Source organism: Hyperolius riggenbachi, chromosome 6 (genome assembly GCF_040937935.1).
Source record: "Hyperolius riggenbachi isolate aHypRig1 chromosome 6, aHypRig1.pri, whole genome shotgun sequence".
NCBI classification, from domain to species: Eukaryota; Metazoa; Chordata; class Amphibia; order Anura; family Hyperoliidae; genus Hyperolius; species Hyperolius riggenbachi.
Genome location: NC_090651.1, coordinates 326,881,787 through 326,901,220, shown reverse-complemented (window position 1 = coordinate 326,901,220; position 19,434 = coordinate 326,881,787). Strand labels below are relative to the sequence as shown.

General features: G+C 42.5%; 1 protein-coding gene across 4 annotated transcripts in view; it reads left to right on the top strand.

Moving 5' to 3' along the window:
• The window catches only part of LOC137521755 (carcinoembryonic antigen-related cell adhesion molecule 1-like), a 244,289-nt gene extending 225,402 nt beyond the window's left edge, over positions 1 to 18,887 (top strand). The window contains exons 10-13 of one of the 4 annotated variants that reach the window (XM_068241437.1): positions 5,448 to 5,473; positions 11,973 to 12,011; positions 13,574 to 13,599; positions 18,541 to 18,887. In XM_068241437.1, coding sequence (XP_068097538.1) covers positions 5,448 to 5,473; positions 11,973 to 12,011; positions 13,574 to 13,599; positions 18,541 to 18,657 — 208 coding nt within the window. In that variant the 3' untranslated portion in view covers positions 18,658 to 18,887. Of the gene's footprint in view, positions 1 to 5,447; positions 5,474 to 11,972; positions 12,012 to 13,573; positions 13,600 to 18,540 lie in introns of those variants that run through there. The other 3 variants (XR_011022191.1, XM_068241435.1, XM_068241436.1) reach the window with 3 other exon arrangements.
• Positions 18,888 to 19,434: the final 547 nt, after the last annotated feature.

Below are 19,434 nucleotides of genomic sequence, written 5' to 3'. Positions count from 1 at the left end.
ATTGCTATGACTATCCCATATTAAAGGGGACCTGTTATGCATGACTTTCTGTTTGACAGTGCCTATAATCCATGCACTATTTACTGAATCACTGATCTGTATACTTATATGGGGAGCTCCAGATTCACTGTGTGTGCCATATCCCCGAACTCTCTAGTCCCCCCCCCCCCCAAAAAAAAAATAGATTAAAAATAAGCTAACTTCAACTGAACACTGGAATTATTAGTATCTGTTTGACCATCTCTTGCAGTGAGGTTGGTTTCCAGATGCTCAACTAATGTAGTCCGCGAGAAGTTAATGTGTTCATTTTTTTCTCCACTGCTGCCTAGGAAGCTCCAGCTGATCAAGGTATGCTCCTCTTCAGACACGAGTGCAGCAGTTTTGCAGCCATGCAAGCATGACCGGGCCTGCGCACCAAGGAAAATCCATAAATCTTTGGAAACCCTCACAATTAGTACTTATTGGTGCAGGATCTATTTAGCTAACCCACAGTAGAGAGAAGGAAAGGATTCTTTCTCAATTGAGTTCTAAAAAGCCGGTATTCTTAATTAAAGATAGATCCACACAGAAGACGTTAACATCCACAGGATCATCTCACGCATCTCGGGCTTACAATGCGCTCTTAGTCATAGTTGCAAGGAACCTGAGAGAAAGGTTGATTTTTTTTTTATAGGTTGGTGGAGACAGGCCTCTCCCACCCAAAATGAAATGCAACTACCTGATTTAAAGAGACATACACTGAACTCTACACATGTCACAAAACAAATAAATAAAAACTAGGTATAGCCCTAAAAACACTAAAACTACAAAAATGTAAAAAAGTGTTATGCCCGTATTGCCCACCTGTCTGAATAAAGCAAAAAGGGAAAAAAAGGGGGGGGGGGAGGAGAGAGATAGGGAAAAAAATAACAGTTTAAATTTCACTGGGAAGTAGTTTTCAAAGTTTTGTGATTGATATATATATATATATATATATATATATATATATATATATATATATATATATATATATATATATTAAAGCCAGTGTCATCCATCCTTTTATTGGGACAGAGATGGTCTATTTGTTACATAGGAACAGTTGCTAACTTCACGTGTGCTAACAATTATATTGTAATTTAAAATGATTAACACATTTTTTTTGTAATTCATTTCCTCTCAAACTCATCGTTAAAAAGTTCAATAAGCAGAATGTATACATCAGAAATAAGAAATACTGTGATAATCTCAGAATCTAATTACAGTAATTTGACCTTTATAATCAGCATGTCTGGAATAAGAACTACCTGTTCATCCCTACAGTTATCCAATCAAATGCTGTGTTGCTCAGTTAAATGGTAAATACAGTATGAAAGGATAACACTGATTGGATAACTTGAGGAATTGTTTGAAGTGGACCTGAACTCTTGCACAGGACAGAAGGAAAACACAGAGAAATGTTCCCTGTATGTATTTAGGGAGCTTAGCCTGTATGTTCCCCTCATCTGTGACTAATCACAACTGCAATATGATCTCTTAGGTGTGTCAGCTCAGGAATCTCCTATGCCATGGCAGAGCTGCTAATTTGAAAACACAGGATGTTAACCCTATATCTGTTTCCATGAAAGCAGGAAGTAGTCACGCTGCAGATTTATTTCAGGATTTGTATCAGCTGTAACAAAGAAATGTTTTCAATTAAAGGTTATTATGCTGTTGCATATCTTTTAGAGCAGAGTTGAAGTTCTGAGTTCAGGTCCGCTTTAAGATACTTTGGGAAACAGACCTGATCGATTACCTAACAAGAACAACCACATCCTCTAAACTTACTTTAGATGGAGTGGAAATGTTTTTGCTCTCAGGGATCTACTGTTGTGCTCATATGTGTATTAAGGGTGGGGGGCTCTCCACCACCTGCAGTGAGTGCTACAAAAGCACCCAGCTGATGCATGGGAACAGCTGACAAGCAATTAATTCACCGTCTTCAGTATTCTATTTAAAAGAGGCTATAATATTGCAAAAAATCCAAATTTTGAAAATAGGCTGGTGTTTTGTTTTGTAAATAAAACATAAACGCAATGACTTATTATTATCACTTAAAGGAATACTATCGATACCCAAGTGTTCTAAAATGACAATGTAAAAATAATGTCTAAGTAGCTGTCTAAGTAGCTGTGTAAGCATACTTTTCATGTTAAATACCAGAGGCAAAAGCTGTAATTTATTGAGGGTAGGATTTAGCTATATTGGGACAAATCAATTGCAGAAGGGGTGTCTGCTTCAATGCACAGCCAGAGTTGCATATCAGACCACAGAAAGCAAATATCAAACATATCAAACTCTGAAAGCAAAAACAATATGAAAAAGCTGTGACAATTAGTTACATTTCCTCTGCTCTTTTCAGACACTTCAGTCACAAACAGAGCTCCCAACAGCTGCAGCTGCAGCTCCTGTGTCCTGTCTCTCCCTGTCACACACAGAGCTACACATAGAGTTAACTGATCAAGTGTGAGGGGAATTTCCCCTCTCCTCATGGCTCAGTCAGCCGTCAGTTTTGGCGTCAGTAAACTTTGAAAGTATTTTGATAACAGTAAACAAAGAGGTTGCTACTAAAATGTATACACCAGTACTTAGCAGCACTTCCCAAACAATTCCTGCGTCAATTGAAAAAAATATGTGAATCGATAGTATTCCTTTAATAAATAGGATCTTCTGTGTTTCTGTTGGGAAACATTTTATTTCTTCTCCAAGGAATAAATACACCTATAATTGTGTAGGATTGTTGGAAGAGATGGGTGATTTCTTCAGCTTTTACTTCCATTCCCTTTTTTGTGACACCTCTAGCTGTAATTAAGAGTTCTGGGTGTCACTGGGATAGTATTCCACCCTAGTGAGGACACAGGCAGCCGTAAAATAATGATTTTAACATTCTTAGGGCCTTTTCACATGGGCAGTTGAACGGAGTGCTCAGCAAGCCAGGCAGTGAGGCCAGTGAGCAGTTACCAAGCAGCAGGGAGCAGTTACCAGGCAGCAGCAAGCAGTTGTGAGCGTTCAACAGGCTCTTTTCACTGTCTGTCATCTACCCGTGTGAAAGGGCCCTAAAAATCTGATGTTCCTAGACTACTTAGAATACAGTTGGTCAAAGAGATGTTAATAATGGCAGCTTGTATGTAAATTTAATTCAGATTGAATGGAAATTGGAATTAGGCCAATCAAAATTGACTCCTGCAGTTGATTGGTTCAATTCTGAGCTGCAATAAAGGTCTATGCAAGCTGGAATTTAGGGGAGTAGGGAAATTAAACTATCAGTATATTTCTGGGCTCTTTTCCTCGAACAGTTGCCTAGCAGCGAAAAGCCTGTCAAACTCTCTCGACTGCTTGCTTCTGCCTGGTAACTTCTCACTGCTGCCTGGTAACTGCTCACTGCTGCTTGGTGACTGCTCAATGAATGGCAGAGTTCAGATGCCTGTGGAAAAGGGACCCCAGACTTGCAGGCAGAAGCACACAAATGCACACCGGAAAAACATGGAAACTCCATGCTGTGGATTTGATGGGAACTGAACAAGTAGTTTGTTTCTTTCCTACCCCCTCCCCCATAGACAGACAGTTCAACCAAACCAATAGTACAGGTGAATTAAGGGGGGTTTCCAAACCTCATTACTTTTCAATGTCTAATTTAAAGGGGCACTATGATGAAAAATGTGTAAAATTTAAAATATGTGCAAACATAGACAAATAAGTACATTTTTTTCCGGAGTAAAATGAGCCATAAATTACTTTTCTCCTATGTTGCTGCCACTTACAGTAGGCAGTAGAAATCTGACAGAAGTGACAGGTTTTACTAGTCCATCTCTTCATAGGGGATTCTCAGCAAGACTTTTATTCTTTATAAAGATATTCCCTAAAAAGGATTTATACAATGATGCTGCCCAGCCTCCCTGCTCGCTACACAGTTTTTTGGCAGTTGGACGGAGCAACTGCCATTCACTAAGTGCTTTTGAAAATAAATAAATCCCTGATAATCCCCTTTGAAGAGATGGACTAGTCCTAAGCCTGTTGCTTCTGTCAGATTTCTACTACCTACTGTAAGTGACAGCAACATAGGAGAAAAGTAAGTTATGGCTCATTTTACGTACTTCTTATTTGTATATGTTTGCACATATTTTACGGTTTCAAAATTTTCACCATGATGCCCCTTTAAACTGTATTTCATTTTTATAATTTGTAGTAAAGATTCGGTAAGATGTTTGCTTTGAGTTGAATGGCTCTTACTACATCGTGATTCAGGGTAAACAGCCGCCAAAAGAAGTCTTTAAGATGGAAATGTGTGTGGTTTTGTAACCAGCATATGAAAGCAGACTACAGCTGGCTTGCAAGTACACACCTATTCTGCTTTTTCCTAAATAAGGAAGTAAGTAGAACTCTATTAATTTTTAACCAATTTTATTAGACTTCCAAAGACAAGAAAAAGTTAACTAGCATTTTAAATGATAATAATGCTTAGAGAGGCACCTTGTGTACAGGCATTGCTTCTATGGTTTCACAGGGTGAAGTCCGGGCCATTCAACCACTTTAACTCTGCAGTGTTGATAGAAAAGAGCGGTCTGCCAGCTAAACCACACAGGATGCCCCCCTCCCTCTGTGCACTGAAAACACACATCTGAAATGTTGAATTCTAGCTCCATCTTAAAGGGAACCTGAAATGGGAGGGCCATGGTGGCCGCAATATGTATTTCCTTTTAAACAATATCAGTTGTCTTGTCAGTCCTGCTGATCTCTTTGTCTGTAGTCGTGTTTGAATCACACACCTGAAACCAGCATGCAGCTAATCCAGCCAGAATCCTCTGATCTGCATGTTTGCTAAGGGTTTAAGGCTAAAAGCATAAAGGCTCGTACACACGTGCAACCTTTTCACCCAACTATCAATCCAACTTGGTGTTTTGGTCGATAATTGGGTGTGTGTATGGGCAGCAAATAACTAGACAACAAATTGAAAATGGGTGGTTTGCCCGATCCAATAGGCGGATCAACCGCCCAACTATCATGCAGGTTGGCTACATGTGTACAAGTAGTTTGAACAACTTGTTTTTTGAATGTTTTTGTGAATGGTGCGTGCACGGTATTTAAATGAGTTGGTTGTTAAGATGGTCAGCATGTGTGTATGTAATGCTCGTGCAAACAACAAGTCATGCAGCTGGTCGGTTGGTCCTGCATTAAGTTGCTATGTGTGTATGCACTTTTAGAGGCAGAGGATCAGCGGGAAAGCCAGGCAATCTGCATTGTTTAAACATCTAATCTGTCAAAATTTAACTTTTAATATCAAGCAAAGACATTACATCTAATCTGTTATGCACCTAATGACAGTTACCAATTATACAAAAATGTTTGGTAATTTCATTATCATTGATGAAGCAGAGTTAGTAGCTGATGGTCTGTGTAACTTCCCATACTAACGCTTTTTTTCTCTACAGAATAAATGAACCAGGAGACCAGCTAGGTAACGTTGGAATAACATATAGTGCATATGTTTATGATGCATGTAATTTGCTTGTAGTGTCACAGGTTTTCTGTTAAAATGAATATACATGAAGAATTAAACAACTCTCTGCATACATACAGTGGCTTGCAAATGTATTCGGCCCCCTTGAAGTTTTCCACATTTTGTCATATTACTGCCACAACTATGAATCAATTGTATTGGAATTCCACACGAAACACCAACACAAAGTGGTGTACACATGAGAAGTGGAACGAAAATCATACATGATTCCAAACATTTTTTACAAATAAATAACTGCAAAGTGGTGTGTGCATAATTATTTGGCCCCCTTTGATCTGAGTGCAGTCGGTTGCCTATAGACATTGCCTGATGAGTGCTAATAACTAAATAGAGTGCACCTGTGTGTAATCTAATGTCAGTACAAATACAGCTGCTCTGTGACGGCCTCAGAGGTTGTCTAAGAGAATATTGGGAGCAACAACACCGTGAAGTCCAAAGAACACACAAGACAGTCCAAAGAACACACAAGACAGTTCAGGGATCAAGTTATTGAGAAATTTAAAGCAGGCTTAGGCTACAAAAATATTTCCAAAGCCTTGAACATCCCAAGGAGCACTGTTCAAACGATCATTCAGAAATGGAAGGAGTATGGCACAACTGTAAACCTACCAAGACAAGGCCATCCACCTAAACTCACAGGCCGAACAAGGAGAGCGCTGATCAGAAATGCAGTCAAGAGGCCCATGGTGACTCTGGACGAGCTGCAGAGATCTACAGCTTAGGTGGGAGACTCTGTCCATAGGACAACTATTAGTCATGCACTGTACAAAGTTGGCCTTTATGGAAGAGTGGCAAGAAGAAAGGCATTGTTAACAGAAAGCATAAGAAGTCCCATTTGCAGTTTGCCACAAGCCATGTGAGGGACACGGCAACCATGTGGAAGAAGGTCCTCTGGTCAGATGAGACCAAAATGGAACTTTTTGGCCAAAAAGCAAAACGCTATGTGTGACGGAAAACTAACACTGCACATCACTCTGAACACACCATCCCCACTGTCAAATATGGTGGTGGCAGCATCATGCTAGGGGGGAGGCGGGGGGCATCTCTTCAGCAGGGACAGGGAATCTGGTCCGAGTTGATGGGAAGATGGATGGAGCCAAATACAGGGCAAGCTTGGAAGAAAGCCTCTTAGAGACTGCAAAAGACTTGAGACTGGGGTGGAGGTTCACTTTCCAGCAGGACAATGACCCTAAACATAAAGCCAGGGCAACAATGGAATGGTTTAAAACAAAACATATCTATGTGTTAGAATGGCCCAGTCAAAGTCCAGATCTGAATCCAATCGAGAATCTGTGGCAAGATCTGAAAACTGCTGTTCACAAACGCTGTCCATCTAATCTGACTGAGCTGGAGCTGTTTTGCAAAGAAGAATGGGCAAGGATTTCAGTCTCTAGCTGTGCAAAGCTGGTAGAGACATACCCTAAAAGACTGGCAGCTGTAATTGCAGCAAAAGGTGGTTCTACAAAGTATTGACTCAGGGGGCCGAATAATTACGCACACCCCACTTTGCAGTTATTTATTTGTAAAAAATGGAATGATGAATGATTTTCGATCAACTTCTCACATGTACACCACTTTGTATTGGTCTTTTACGTGGAATTCCAATAAAATTGATGCATGTTTGTGGCAGTAATGTGAAAAAATGTGGAAAACTTCAAGGGGGCCTAATACTTTTGCAACCCACTGTATGTTAAGTCAGTAAAAGATGTATATGCCTTCATGGGAAGCCCAATATACCTCTTTGTCTTAAAGCAGAAGTAATCCAATTTGTAAACTACAAAAATCCTTTTCGGAACACATCCCGAAAAATTATTTTCAAGCTAAAGGATACCTAAAAAACTGACTGGCAACATATGATTCACATGATTCATATATTTATACAGCAACAATTTTTGTCATCCCCGACCTTTATCAAGCTTTTAGCTTTATGGAAGTGAGGATCCCACCTGTCGCGTGAACCCATTTACGTGAGCAGTGGTGCTTCCGTGCCCTCAGAAATGTATATATACCTGGTTGACAATTGGGGCATGCTCCTCCTTTAAATCTTTCCTTAACCCCTTCTCACCCATGCAGGCTGGTATAGACAGGATGGCTGAGTCAGCCTGCGTGGGGCTCTCTCATATTAGCCATACCAGCCCTTATGGTACATGATAGGGGGGCTCTGTAAGAGAGAGGCAAAATGCCTTTCTCTCTCCTACATAGGCCTTGTTCATATCCAAGGTACCATGGGGCTGTTCCTTACCTCTGGTGCCCAGTAAGAGATGGGAGTGCATATACAGTTTCTTGGGGGGCTTGTGTCGGAATCTTTAAAGCCCCTTTAATAAGGGGACCCCCAGACATCCTGCACCTTCTAGGTAAATAGATATACATGGTCACTTTTTACCGTATACCTATTAAGTGTTAAAAATAGATCTACAAACTTTATTGGGGGGAGGGAGACTTCTGTATTCTTTTTTTTCTTTTTTCTTTTTTCAATTTTTTTCTCCTTTCTCTATTTTTTTCTTTTTTTCTCCTTTAAATCTTGACTAAAGAATCTTTGGCCACTGGTCCCTGGTTCAGGCTTCTTCCCGAATCGGTGCTGGCTTCTAACCGGATGCTTGCTGCAGCATGCCAAGCTTTGCTGGCATCATCATTCCTCATTGCTTCACGTCACTCTGCGCCAACTGCTGGACCTACTTTGACTGCCACCAGGAAAGTTTCTAGGATAAATTGCACCCAGGGCGAGGGTGTAAAAATTGCGCCCCCCCCCCCCCCACCCCGTGGACTCGGGAACCTTACTCTTTAGGAACAGAAACACAGCCACAGGTCACAAGTAAATCTGCCTACTTTCTAGTGACCAGCCGCTCATCCAGGAGGAAGCAGGAAAACACCCAGGCGAGGAGAGCCCGGAAAGCCGACTCCTCCATGGGTGCTGCACACTCACAGCCTGCAGTACCGCTACAAGACATCAGGTGTCATCATGCGGTGGTGACATGATGACGACTTGAAGTCTGACGCAGGCAGCCTAGGAGGAGTCAAGAAAGGTGATTGCGCTGGTAATTTTCTTTCTTCTTCCATTTGGCTGCACTGCGCATCACCAGCTCCCTAGCGGTAATGTCCTTCTGCCTGCGCCCCCCTTCATCTACTTGCTGGTCTGCGCCCAGTGCGGTCGCCCTGCCCGCACTGCCAAAGAAACGGCCCTGACTGCCACTGCTGTCAAGACGATTCACATTGGTCCACCTAAAGGATGAATGGGGAGCCCCGGCAGGAGCCTTAATAATACTTTTGCTGGGGCTTCCATGTTAGAAAATGGAGTTGAAACCAGGGGTGACAGTCACAGCAGATTTGGAAGCAGAGCGACGATGCCAGCATAGCTTGGCATGCTACGAAGGGGGCCTGCTGCTTGGGGGTCTGCTGGTTCTAGCGGTGGGCTTCAGTTGCTTGCGAATCTCCCAGGGGAGTGTAGCAGAAGTGCCGTGGGGCTGAAGGACATCTCCATGGAACAAATGCTATGGATGAGTGAGAACGATGTTGTGGAAAGCGAGAACGCCATGCAGTGTGCATGGGGCGAGAGTAAGGTATGTAGGGGTTAATTCACCTGGCTACCTCCTGCATTCCGATGTGTTCTATGCGGTGTTCCATCTTCTTACACTTCTGCCTTCTAAACGTCTGCTCTGAAGGTGCAGTGTAAGGAGATGGAATGCAGTATAGAATGTATTGTAATGAAGGTGGTGGCCAGTCAAGTCAACACCAGCATATCTCACTCTCGCCTCCCGGACATTGCAGGTTTTTCTCACTTTTCAGGAGAACGTTCTCACTCATCCCTAAGAAATACCATGCTCCACAATGCTCAGCATCAACATGGGAGCATCATTCAGGCAAATAGCTAAACTTTGCATGAGTTGTGCTCTTTACACTTAGACATCCCTAGAATGAAGCCTGCAGCTGAACTTGCCAGTCAATCCTGAGCAATGTGAGGTGATGGGAAGCTTACCTCGAATTGGATATGGCCTCTTATTTCTTTTAACCTGTGATATTATTTCCTGTTATTTGGTTTTCTTATGAATCATTTTTCCTTATGGCTGAGGTAAGGAATAAGTAAGGTGAGATAAATCATGTGAATCAACCCTATAGAAGAATGTGCTTTGTTTTGCAAGTAGCAAAACCTCCTAGTCTTCCTGATACAAGTAACTATAAAATAGCCACTTGTGGACCAGGTGACATCAGGAGGATTCAGAGAGTCCATTGCAGAGTCACACCTTCTTAAAACAAAGAACTGTAACTCACATTTCTAAGATGTTACTGTCAGTACACGGAAGTACCACAAACTAATATACTATACTTTGAGGGAAATTTCTTGGCATAACCTTCACTGCCTTTACTAACAGATTTTTATTGAGCTCACCTTAAGTGTTTCTATTAATTTTTCACTATGAATTTTCTGTAGAGTATATTGTTGTTGGCTTTGAAGGATCAAGGTTCATCCCTAATTATATCAACTTTATCTTGATTTTCATTGACCTCAGAACTTTGGTCTCAACAATATCTAATCATTAGCTCATGACACTGAAATATGTTCCAGGCCAAGAAAAAAAATCAACATAAAACTAAGGCATCCTCATGGAGTATTGAAATAAATAATGTATCATTCATTAAACTTAGCACAAACATGGAAATGGGCACTTGTTTTTAGTGTGGGACTCATAGTTGACGTTAACAGAGCTACTGCCTTTATGGTTACTATGTGCTTTTCTCAAAAAAGCAATAAGCATCTATTTATCAGTTTTGGTAACTAACCTACAGACAGGTTAAACCCATTAGCAGCTTCAAAGGAATTATCTTGGTTGAGATGCACTGCTTTTGACATCAGCTAGCAGAACTTGTGCTGTAAATTTTTGGTATACTTTGATGTCTCTTTGATGTCTCTCTGCTAGCAGATGATATAGAAACTGAAAGCAAAAGTCCACTGTTATTGTCTCACACTGCCCCCTAGTGACAAGCAGCCATAAATACACATTACAGCAATACTAATTAGTAGCAAGGAAATGTAACAAATAAGAAATAGTGATGGGATTAGGTTAGGTCATAGAAAATCTGTAAAGATAACTGATACCATACATGGTTCTGATCCAGTTCTGAAACATGCCTGAAGAAGACACTTAAAGTTTTGAAAGCTTGCAAAGAAAGCGTGTACAGTTAGTCATTAAAGGTATCACCTAAACAACTTTTGTTGCTTTGTCTTCGGATACTGATATTTTACAATTGGAAGTAAGTAGAGTATCAGTAATTTTACTGATATATAAATGCATTAGTCCTGAGGAAACATTCAGATCATACACTATGTAGCCTAGGCACGTGTCTATGGCCTAGCTCCCAACAGTCCCATTTTTGGAGGGAGTTTCACTGTATGGACAACCAAATCCCTCTTTACCTTTTTTCTTTCTCATTTGTCCCTCTTTCAGAACTAATGTAAATTTATTTATATTTCTCCTAAAAAAATTAACTTTAAAGTGAACATAAAGTGAAAAAAATTTGCCTGCCCAGTTTAACTTACATAGGGCTTTTTCTAGCCCTCTGTAGTCATTCTGGTCCCTCAGTGTCATTCCACGCTCATCCGTTCAGCTGCTCTGTCTCTCTGAAACCTGGCAGACTCAGCCAGTAGCCGGCCACTGTGCACACACGCCTCCCTAAGGCCAGTAGCTTTGGACTCATGCACAGTAGCAATTTATACAAACTGTGCAAGCTCAGAATGCTACCATCTATGGGAGCATGATCCAGAGGCGTGCGGCCTGGGACTGTGCATGCTGCTTTTAGAACAGCACAGCTGCTGAATGAAAAAGTGCATAAAGATGGCAGGTGACCAGGAGGACCAGAGGGGGCTGGGAGAAGCAGGTTAGTTAAACTGGCAACCTTTATTTCACTTTAGCTTTCCTTTAAGCTTTATTTTCATCCTTTAAATTGATATAGCTCTTATTTTCAAATGTTATTATGAAGGAAAACTAACGATAATAAAAAGGTTTAGTGTAGTTTGAATCATACATAAAACTATGAAGTCTTTGGTAGTTTGCATGTCTAGGGGTGTGGTAGGAGGGCCTGATTAGTTGTGTGTCAGAGGCATCATTTCTTAAAGGTGCCCCTCTTTCTTATCTCAAAAAGCTAGGAGGTATGGTTGGTCAATGGTGGCTATGACCTGTTGGGTGCCCATAGGCCCGTCTGGCATCTCCTCTTTACCCTAGCTCCAACTGACTTACCTAGATAAAATCAGTTGTCATGGAAAGAGAGCCAATGCTGCCATTTGCCAAGGGCTCTGTCTTGTCTCCATGTCTTTTGTGAAACCATATCAGCCTGTTGGAACTGTCTGTGGCCCTGTTATGTGGACATTTTTATCCTTAGCTGTTTACAACTGACTGTTGGACAGGTTTACCATTACCTCTGATTTTGTACATTTTATTTTCAGATTTACCGGTATATTCAACTGTAAATAAACAGAATGGAGGTAAATGAAGGACAGATAAGAATGGGGAAGAGACCATGGCTCAATACTGTGTAACTGTAAACCTACGTACTGTAGCCATATATTATTATATGAATGCTTTGTTCTATTCTTGTTCAGAAAGACTTTTATATGAATAGATTATTGGGTTGTAAATCATGGAAGGTGAAATGGAGATAAGTCCTGTAAAGTCATCCTGTACTAATTCATTCATGCTGGGAAGTTTCTTATATTTGAAACTGGAACTCCACTCATTATTTTTACACCTGTGAAGGAAATGCAGTAGGGCTCCATTTTCCAAAGTAGAGGCCTAGCTTCATGACTTACATAAGAGACTGTGTCTTTGGTGTACGATATCTGCCTGGATAGAAGTTGTGGGGAGGCGCCAAAACTGTACAAACGTGGTAAAACTTATATACTTCATATAATAAAAAAAGAGGTATCTTACCTCTATTGAAGACTCACAGAGATGAAATAAAAGGGAGTCTTTATTAAAAATGGTTATACTGTAGTGTAGACAATGCATTTCACGGGACTCAGCCCGCTTCTTCAGGTCAATACAAAACAGATAACCTTAAGATGAGCCATGTGGTGCACAGGCGCCTTTGTAAATATGGTGGTTGCAGGACTGCAATCCATCTTTGTAAGTTTCCACTACCCCCAATACCCCGTCGTCGATTACACCAATGATACTGCACCATTGGTCTTCCGGTCTTCCCTTTCACTACAGGAAAAAGGGACACAACTTCCCATGTGAGAGGAGCACCCCGCACCTGTATCACTACCTTACCTTCACGATATCTGCCTAGGACTGGATTTCTCATGGATTTCTCATTAAAGGACAATTGTAGTGAGGGGTATATGGAGGCTGCCATATTTATTTCCTTTTAAACCATACCAGTTGCCTGGCAGTCCTGCTGGTCTATTTGGCTGCCGAAGTGACAGAATCACTCCAGAAACAAGCATTCAGCTAATTTTGTCAGATCTGACAATAATGTCAGAAACATCTGATCTGCTGGTTCAGGGTCTGTGGCTAAAAGTATTAGAAGCAGAGGATCAGCAGGGCTGCCAGGCAACTGGTATTGCTTAAAAGGAAATAAATATGACAGCCTCCATATACCTCTCACTACAGTTGTCCTGTAAGTACAGAGGGCATGTGCCTATAGGAGCCATTGTTGAACTATTGTTTAACTTGAAGATGCCATATCAGTGGTAGAACCCATTGCCAAGAGCATTCTTTAGCCATATGTCCCTCTTAACTATAACTATAATTGTCTCCTGCTATGTACGCTGCATGTCTCATTCAATGCTCCTTTTTGCTTTTTGTGTCATCCACTTATGTTCCTCTTTGCTACTCTATTACTATCCAGTGTTCTAGCTGCATGAAGAGGACATTGCTTGCAGTGGGACACATGCAGATGGGTGGGAATAACATCACTAACATTTTTGTACTTATAAACTCCTGACATAGTAGTCATGCTCTGGCAATGATCCGTTACTCTGTGATCCTACAATGTGTCAGTGGCTTTAGCTATTTTTCTAATTTTATATTTGTTATATTTCAGGGGCAGCTGAAAACCAAAATGCACAGGTAAATAGCACAACTATTTCCTTAATACTGTCTCATGACAATCTTATAGCCTAAGTAGCACCTGGGTTATCCCTCAGAAATGTCCTCATGTGTCAAACAGCCAACATACAATAAAGATATGGGCCCATAAGAAATTTATATTTTCTCTTAAGTGATATTTTCTAACTTGCCAAAAACCACCAGCAAGCAAGAAAATACTTTATGGTACTTTTACTCTTTTTTTTTTTGTGGTAGTTTTTATTGACGGCACAGTGCTAAAAAGGTATTCAGAATAGACGATGGAAATTATCTCCTAGGAGAAAATTCAAGAGAAAAAGTACATTTCATATGGGCCATGGTCTACTACAAAATGTCTGTCAGAAGTCTACAGTATCATTTTTACAATGTTCCCTTTGGTACGTGCCTAATGCAGCTAACAAGTGACCTTCTACCGAGAATTCCTCAGCTTGGAAGTGTCTCACCTATAATGAGGATTAGTAGCACCACAGTTCCAAAATTTTGGTAAAACTTACTCCAGATTTTGGGAAGGCAGTTGCAGATCCAGCCTACAAGTGCTTTCTCAAAATGAAATGTTAACTTTCTTAGAACTTAGCCTTTAACCCAACCTAATAGCTGGTAACAAAGTATTGCCCAAGCCCAATGATATTACTAAAAATCTGTGGCCCCGTAGCACAATGTTGATGGGGCTTCCAGACCTAGGCACACTCACATGCAGACTAAAACACAGACTCCATGTGAGGTAAACAAACAAACAAGGAACACATTCATTTTCTTCCTTTCCTTTAGGCTCCCATATCAGTCACCATAGCTGTTATGATGTTGCTTTGCCCCCCTTCCCCAACTTATGACTAAAAAGTCTTAAAGAGGAACTCCAGTGAAAATAATGTAATAAAAAAGTGCTTCATTTTTACAATTATTATGTATAAATGATTTAGGCAGTGTTTGCTCATTGTAAAATCTTTCCTCTCCCAGATTAACATTCTGACATTTATTACATGGTGACATTGTTACTGTGGGCAGGTTATGTAGCTGCTCCTAGCTGTTTTGGCTGTTAGAGACAGCTGTAAGCAGCCATTTCCTGTCTGTGAACATTGTTACATTGTGGCAGTTTGCCCAGAGTACCGCGGTACTCAGAGCTTCTTGTGGGAGGAGTTTCAGCACAAAATCAGTCACACAGCACCCCCCTGATGGTCTGTGTGTGAAAATCATTATATTTCTCATGTAAAAGGCTACTGATTGGGATAAAGTTCAATTCTTGGTTGGAGTTTCTCTTTAAGTACTTTAGATATACTGAGGTACTATAGAGAAACAAAAGAGACACAGAAAACCCTCAAAACCCCAGTTTTAAACCATTTCCACTATTCAAGGTAATCTATAAATGGATCTCCATGTGTGAGCCTGTGGAACCTGTCATATGTATTTCCTTTTAAACAATTCGAGTTACCTGGCAGTCCTGCTGAACTTTCTGGTCAGTAGTGTCTGAATTACACGCCTGAAATAAGCATGCAGCTAATCTTCAGACAGATTTATCATAGACATCTAAACTGCATGCTTGTTCAGGGTCTATGGCTTAAAGTATTAGAGGCAGAGGATCAGCGGTACGGCCAGGCAAGGTGCATTATTTAAAAGGAAATAGACCTGTCAGCCTCCGTACCCCTCTCACTTTTGGGTTCCTTTTGAATGGAAACAAATTCTGGAATTTACCAATGCAGCTTACTCTTTATAAAGGTAAAACAAAAAAGCAGATCACAAATCTTTCTTAACTGCCTGGAACCAAACCAAGTTGTTATCTCTTGCTGTGTAAATCTGTCCCCTCCACCCAGTTACCAAACATTCAAATCACAGTATGTTCCATGTGTTTTTGTTATGATTATGAAGTTTTGCCAAATAGCTACTTTCCTACTATATACACATTAGTCATGCAATCTACATGTGAGAGCCACAAGCACAGTTAGGTGTTGGTTCGGTTTTTCATGCCTGAGCTACAAAATAACACAGTTGCCATTTGGTCAGATGTGTCCTGAACAATTTTTCTATATGTTTATGCAATGGAAAAGTTAAACTTACATGTTTGTACACAGTAGGGAAAAATGGCAGTGCATTCAAAACCAGGCTGCATCTGAATGACTTAAGAAGGTGTGCAGAGCCTCTTAAAGGTATAAATGCACCCAACTGCATCTGAAACAGGTGCTACAAATGTACACTAATGAAAGATGTTAGCTTCCAAAACAGTTTGCATTCAAAAAGTTTCTTACTATACCTTTCCACCGCAGTGAGGTCGTCTTATTGGAAGGTACCCTAAGCTCTATTTTAACCACTTAAGTACCAGTGGTCTCTGCCCCCTTAAGGACCAGAGACTGCTGGTACCAGCAACAGCGGAAACCTGATGAATACCGATGAATCGCCGCACTTACCGCCGCAATCGCAATACATGCCACATGTTGGGAACCTGGGCCACCCACTCTGCAGAGTTCCTGTGAGCCAGTCAGGAGCCGCTTTCATTGGCTCTGACCCTGTCTTTCAATGTAAGCCAATGGGAATGGCTTACATTGAAAGACAGGGCCAGGAGCCAATGAAATCGGCTTCTGACCCACTCACAGGGCTCTGCCGTCATAGAGACAGGAAGAGCCAGGAAGCTGTGGTGAGAGACGTCAGATTTTAGCGGCGCAATTGTCGAGGAGCGACGGAAATGGCAGATGAGCACAGCGGCAGCTAATTGAAATCTACGCCCTGCCAGCCAGGAGCCCACCAAAACAGGGTGTAGATTTCAATTAGCTCAGTCCGAAAGTAGTTAAAGAACGAGAAAATGACATGCAAATGTCCATTTGACCCGGGAGCAGCTAGCCATTAAAGTAGAGGAAGGGGTTCAGCACAGGCCGTACACACCATTCCAGGTATTTTACACAAAAATAAAGTTTAAAAAACAAACAAACAGATACTCACCTAAGGAGAGGGAAGGCTCTGGGTCATATAGAGCCTTCCCATTTTCCTGCCGGTTTCCTAGTTCCTCCCCAGTCTCCTCCGTTTGAATCTCCCGCTGCGGGAGACTTCGGAAGTCTTTAGAGGTACTTGTGTTCCCGAAGATCGGCGGCTATGTACTCCACACATGCAAGTGTGCGAGAGAGGGTGCTCGTACGTGCGCGATAGAGAGCGGCCAATCTTCGGAAGCCCAAGTGCTTCTGAAAACTCCCAAAGCCAGCCCAACTCGGAAGAGAGCAGTCTCCGTCCGACCCATGTGTTGTAGACTGCTAACAGGGGAGCCTGCGGAGAAATGCGGAGACTGTGAGGAGACCGAGAAGGCTCTATAGCAGGGGTCCCCAACCTTTTCCGGCTCGGGGACCGCTTTCTGACCAAATTTTTCTCTGGGGACCGGGGGGGGAGGGGTCGTCGGCGATGCGCGACCTAGTGGACAGTGTCATATGCAGTGGGTTGGGGGGGGGGGGGTTGTTGCCCCAGTATAGGGAGATAGGGAGTTTAGTTGTCCCAGTATGGCTAGTATAGTTGCCCCTGTATAGCCAGTATAGTGCCCCAGTATAGCTAGTATAGTGCCCCAGTATAGCTAGTATAGTGCCCCAGTATAGCTAGTATAGTGCCCAGTATAGCCAGTATGGTGCCCCAGTATAGCTAGTATAGTGCCCAGTACAGCCAGTATAGCTAGTATAGTGCCCAGTACAGCCAGTATAGTGCCCCAGTATAGTGCCCAGTACAGCGAGTATGGTGCCCAGTATAGTGCCCCAGTACAGCCAGTATAGTGCCCAGTACAGCCAGTATAGTGCCCCAGTATAGCTAGTACAGTGCCCAGTACAGCCAGTATAGTGCCCCAGTATAGCTAGTACAGTGCCCAGTACAGCCAGTATAGTGCTCCAGTATAGCTAGTACAGTGCCCAGTACAGCCAGTATAGTGCCCCAGTATAGCTAGTATAGTGCCCAGTGCAGCCAGTATAGTGCCCCAGTATAGCTAGTATTTTGCCCCAGTATAGCGCCCCAGTATGGCTAGTATAGTTCCCCAGTATGGCGCCCCAGTATAGCTAGGTGAGTGCCCAGTGTAGCGCCCTAGTATGGGTGGGTGTGTAGGTAGTGCCCGCGGCCACCGCGCCTGTTACCTTATGAGCGGCGGCCGCTTCCTTCCTTATAGTCCCCCAGGCGCCGCTCTCCTCTTATCGGCAGCATCTTACAGCAGCGCGTATTGCGACTGCTGTAAGGAGGGAAGGAAGCGCGTCAGCGGTTCCCATGGTAACGGCGATGCATATCGCCGCTACAGGAAGCCGCTGATGCGCTTCCTTCCCTTCCTTACAGCAGTCGCAATACGCGCAGCTGTAATATGCTGCCGATAAGAGGTAGAGCGGCGCCTGGGGGACTATAAGGAAGGAAGCGGCCGCCGCTCATAAGGTAACAGGAGCGGTGGCCGCGGGGGGAGGGGCGAGAGGCCAGACACGCCGCGGCCCGGTAGGAGACTGCCAACGGACCGGCAGTGGGTCGCGGCCCGGTGGTTGGGGACCCCTGCTCTATAGGACCCAGAGCCTGCCCTCTCCTTAGGCGAGTATCTGTTTGTTTGTTTTTTTATTATTTTCACTTCAGACTCCCTTTAACAAGTGTCAGACAGTTCATGGAAACCTAAATAAAATTGATACTTATAAATGAACAAATAACCTAATCAGATGTTTGTATTTTTCAACTCGTGGTGTTAACCAAAAAAATAATGCTGGAATCTAAATGACTGCTGCAAGGCAGTGCAAGAAGCAAAGAAGAGGGTCAAAGTACCATAACACATTTCTAGATTATACTTTGCTGCGGTTGTCTTACTGGAAAATAGTTTATGGTTACTTCTTACAACTGAACTTTGCCTTGTGTGATACTGTAATTTTGCAAATGCTGCTAGTTGATCTGGTTGTTTTAAAAGACACAAGTTCCCCTTCTGAACTCTTATTTCCTCTTTTTCAGGATGATGTCAAATATGCGGTAATCAACTTTGCTAAAAACAATTCCTCTGCAAAGGCCTCCAACCCTGCACCTGAGGAAACAGAGTACAGCACTGTCAAAACTTCAGCCAAGAGATAGAGGATGATAGGACTACCAGAATGTAAAATATGGACAATGAAAGACTTTGTTTCATGCAAACTATTATCTGGTATATTCATCTCAAAGCGGGACTTAGCCAACAAGACAAGTGCCTATAGGCTTCTGTAGATCAGGAGCTCCACCCTCTTCATCTTAGTGCCCTAATGCAATTTATAGACTTCTTAAAAAGAACCGAAAGTGAAAATAAACCAATGAGATAAAGAATTGAATTTAAACAAATACTGTATATACTCAAATATATGCCTAATTTTTCAGCACAAAAAATGTGCTGAAAAGTTACCCCCTCGGCTTATATTAGGGTCAGTGGAGCAGAAAGGATGGTGGAGCAGGTTTTGTTACTGAAAGAGGATCTTAACCTGCCTGGCGTTCTATTAAGATCGCCAGGCAGGCTGCGGGAGGGTTTTTTTTTAATAAAAAAAAAACTATTTCATGCAGCCAACTGAAAGTTGGCTGCATGAAAGCCCACTAGAGGGCGCTCCGGAGGCGATCTTCCGATCGCCTCCGGCGCCCAGAATAAACAAGGAAGGCCGCAATGAGCGGCCTTCCTTGTTTTGCTTACATCGTCGCCATAGCGACGAGCGGAGTGACGTCATCGACGTCAGCCGACGTCCTGACGTCAGCCGCCTCCGATCCAGCCCTTAGCGCTGGCCGGAACTTTTTGTTCCGGCTACGCTGGGCTCAGGCGGCTAGGGCGGCCCTCTTTCGCCGCTGCTCGCGGCGGATCGCCGCAGAGCGGCGGCGATCAGGCAGCACACG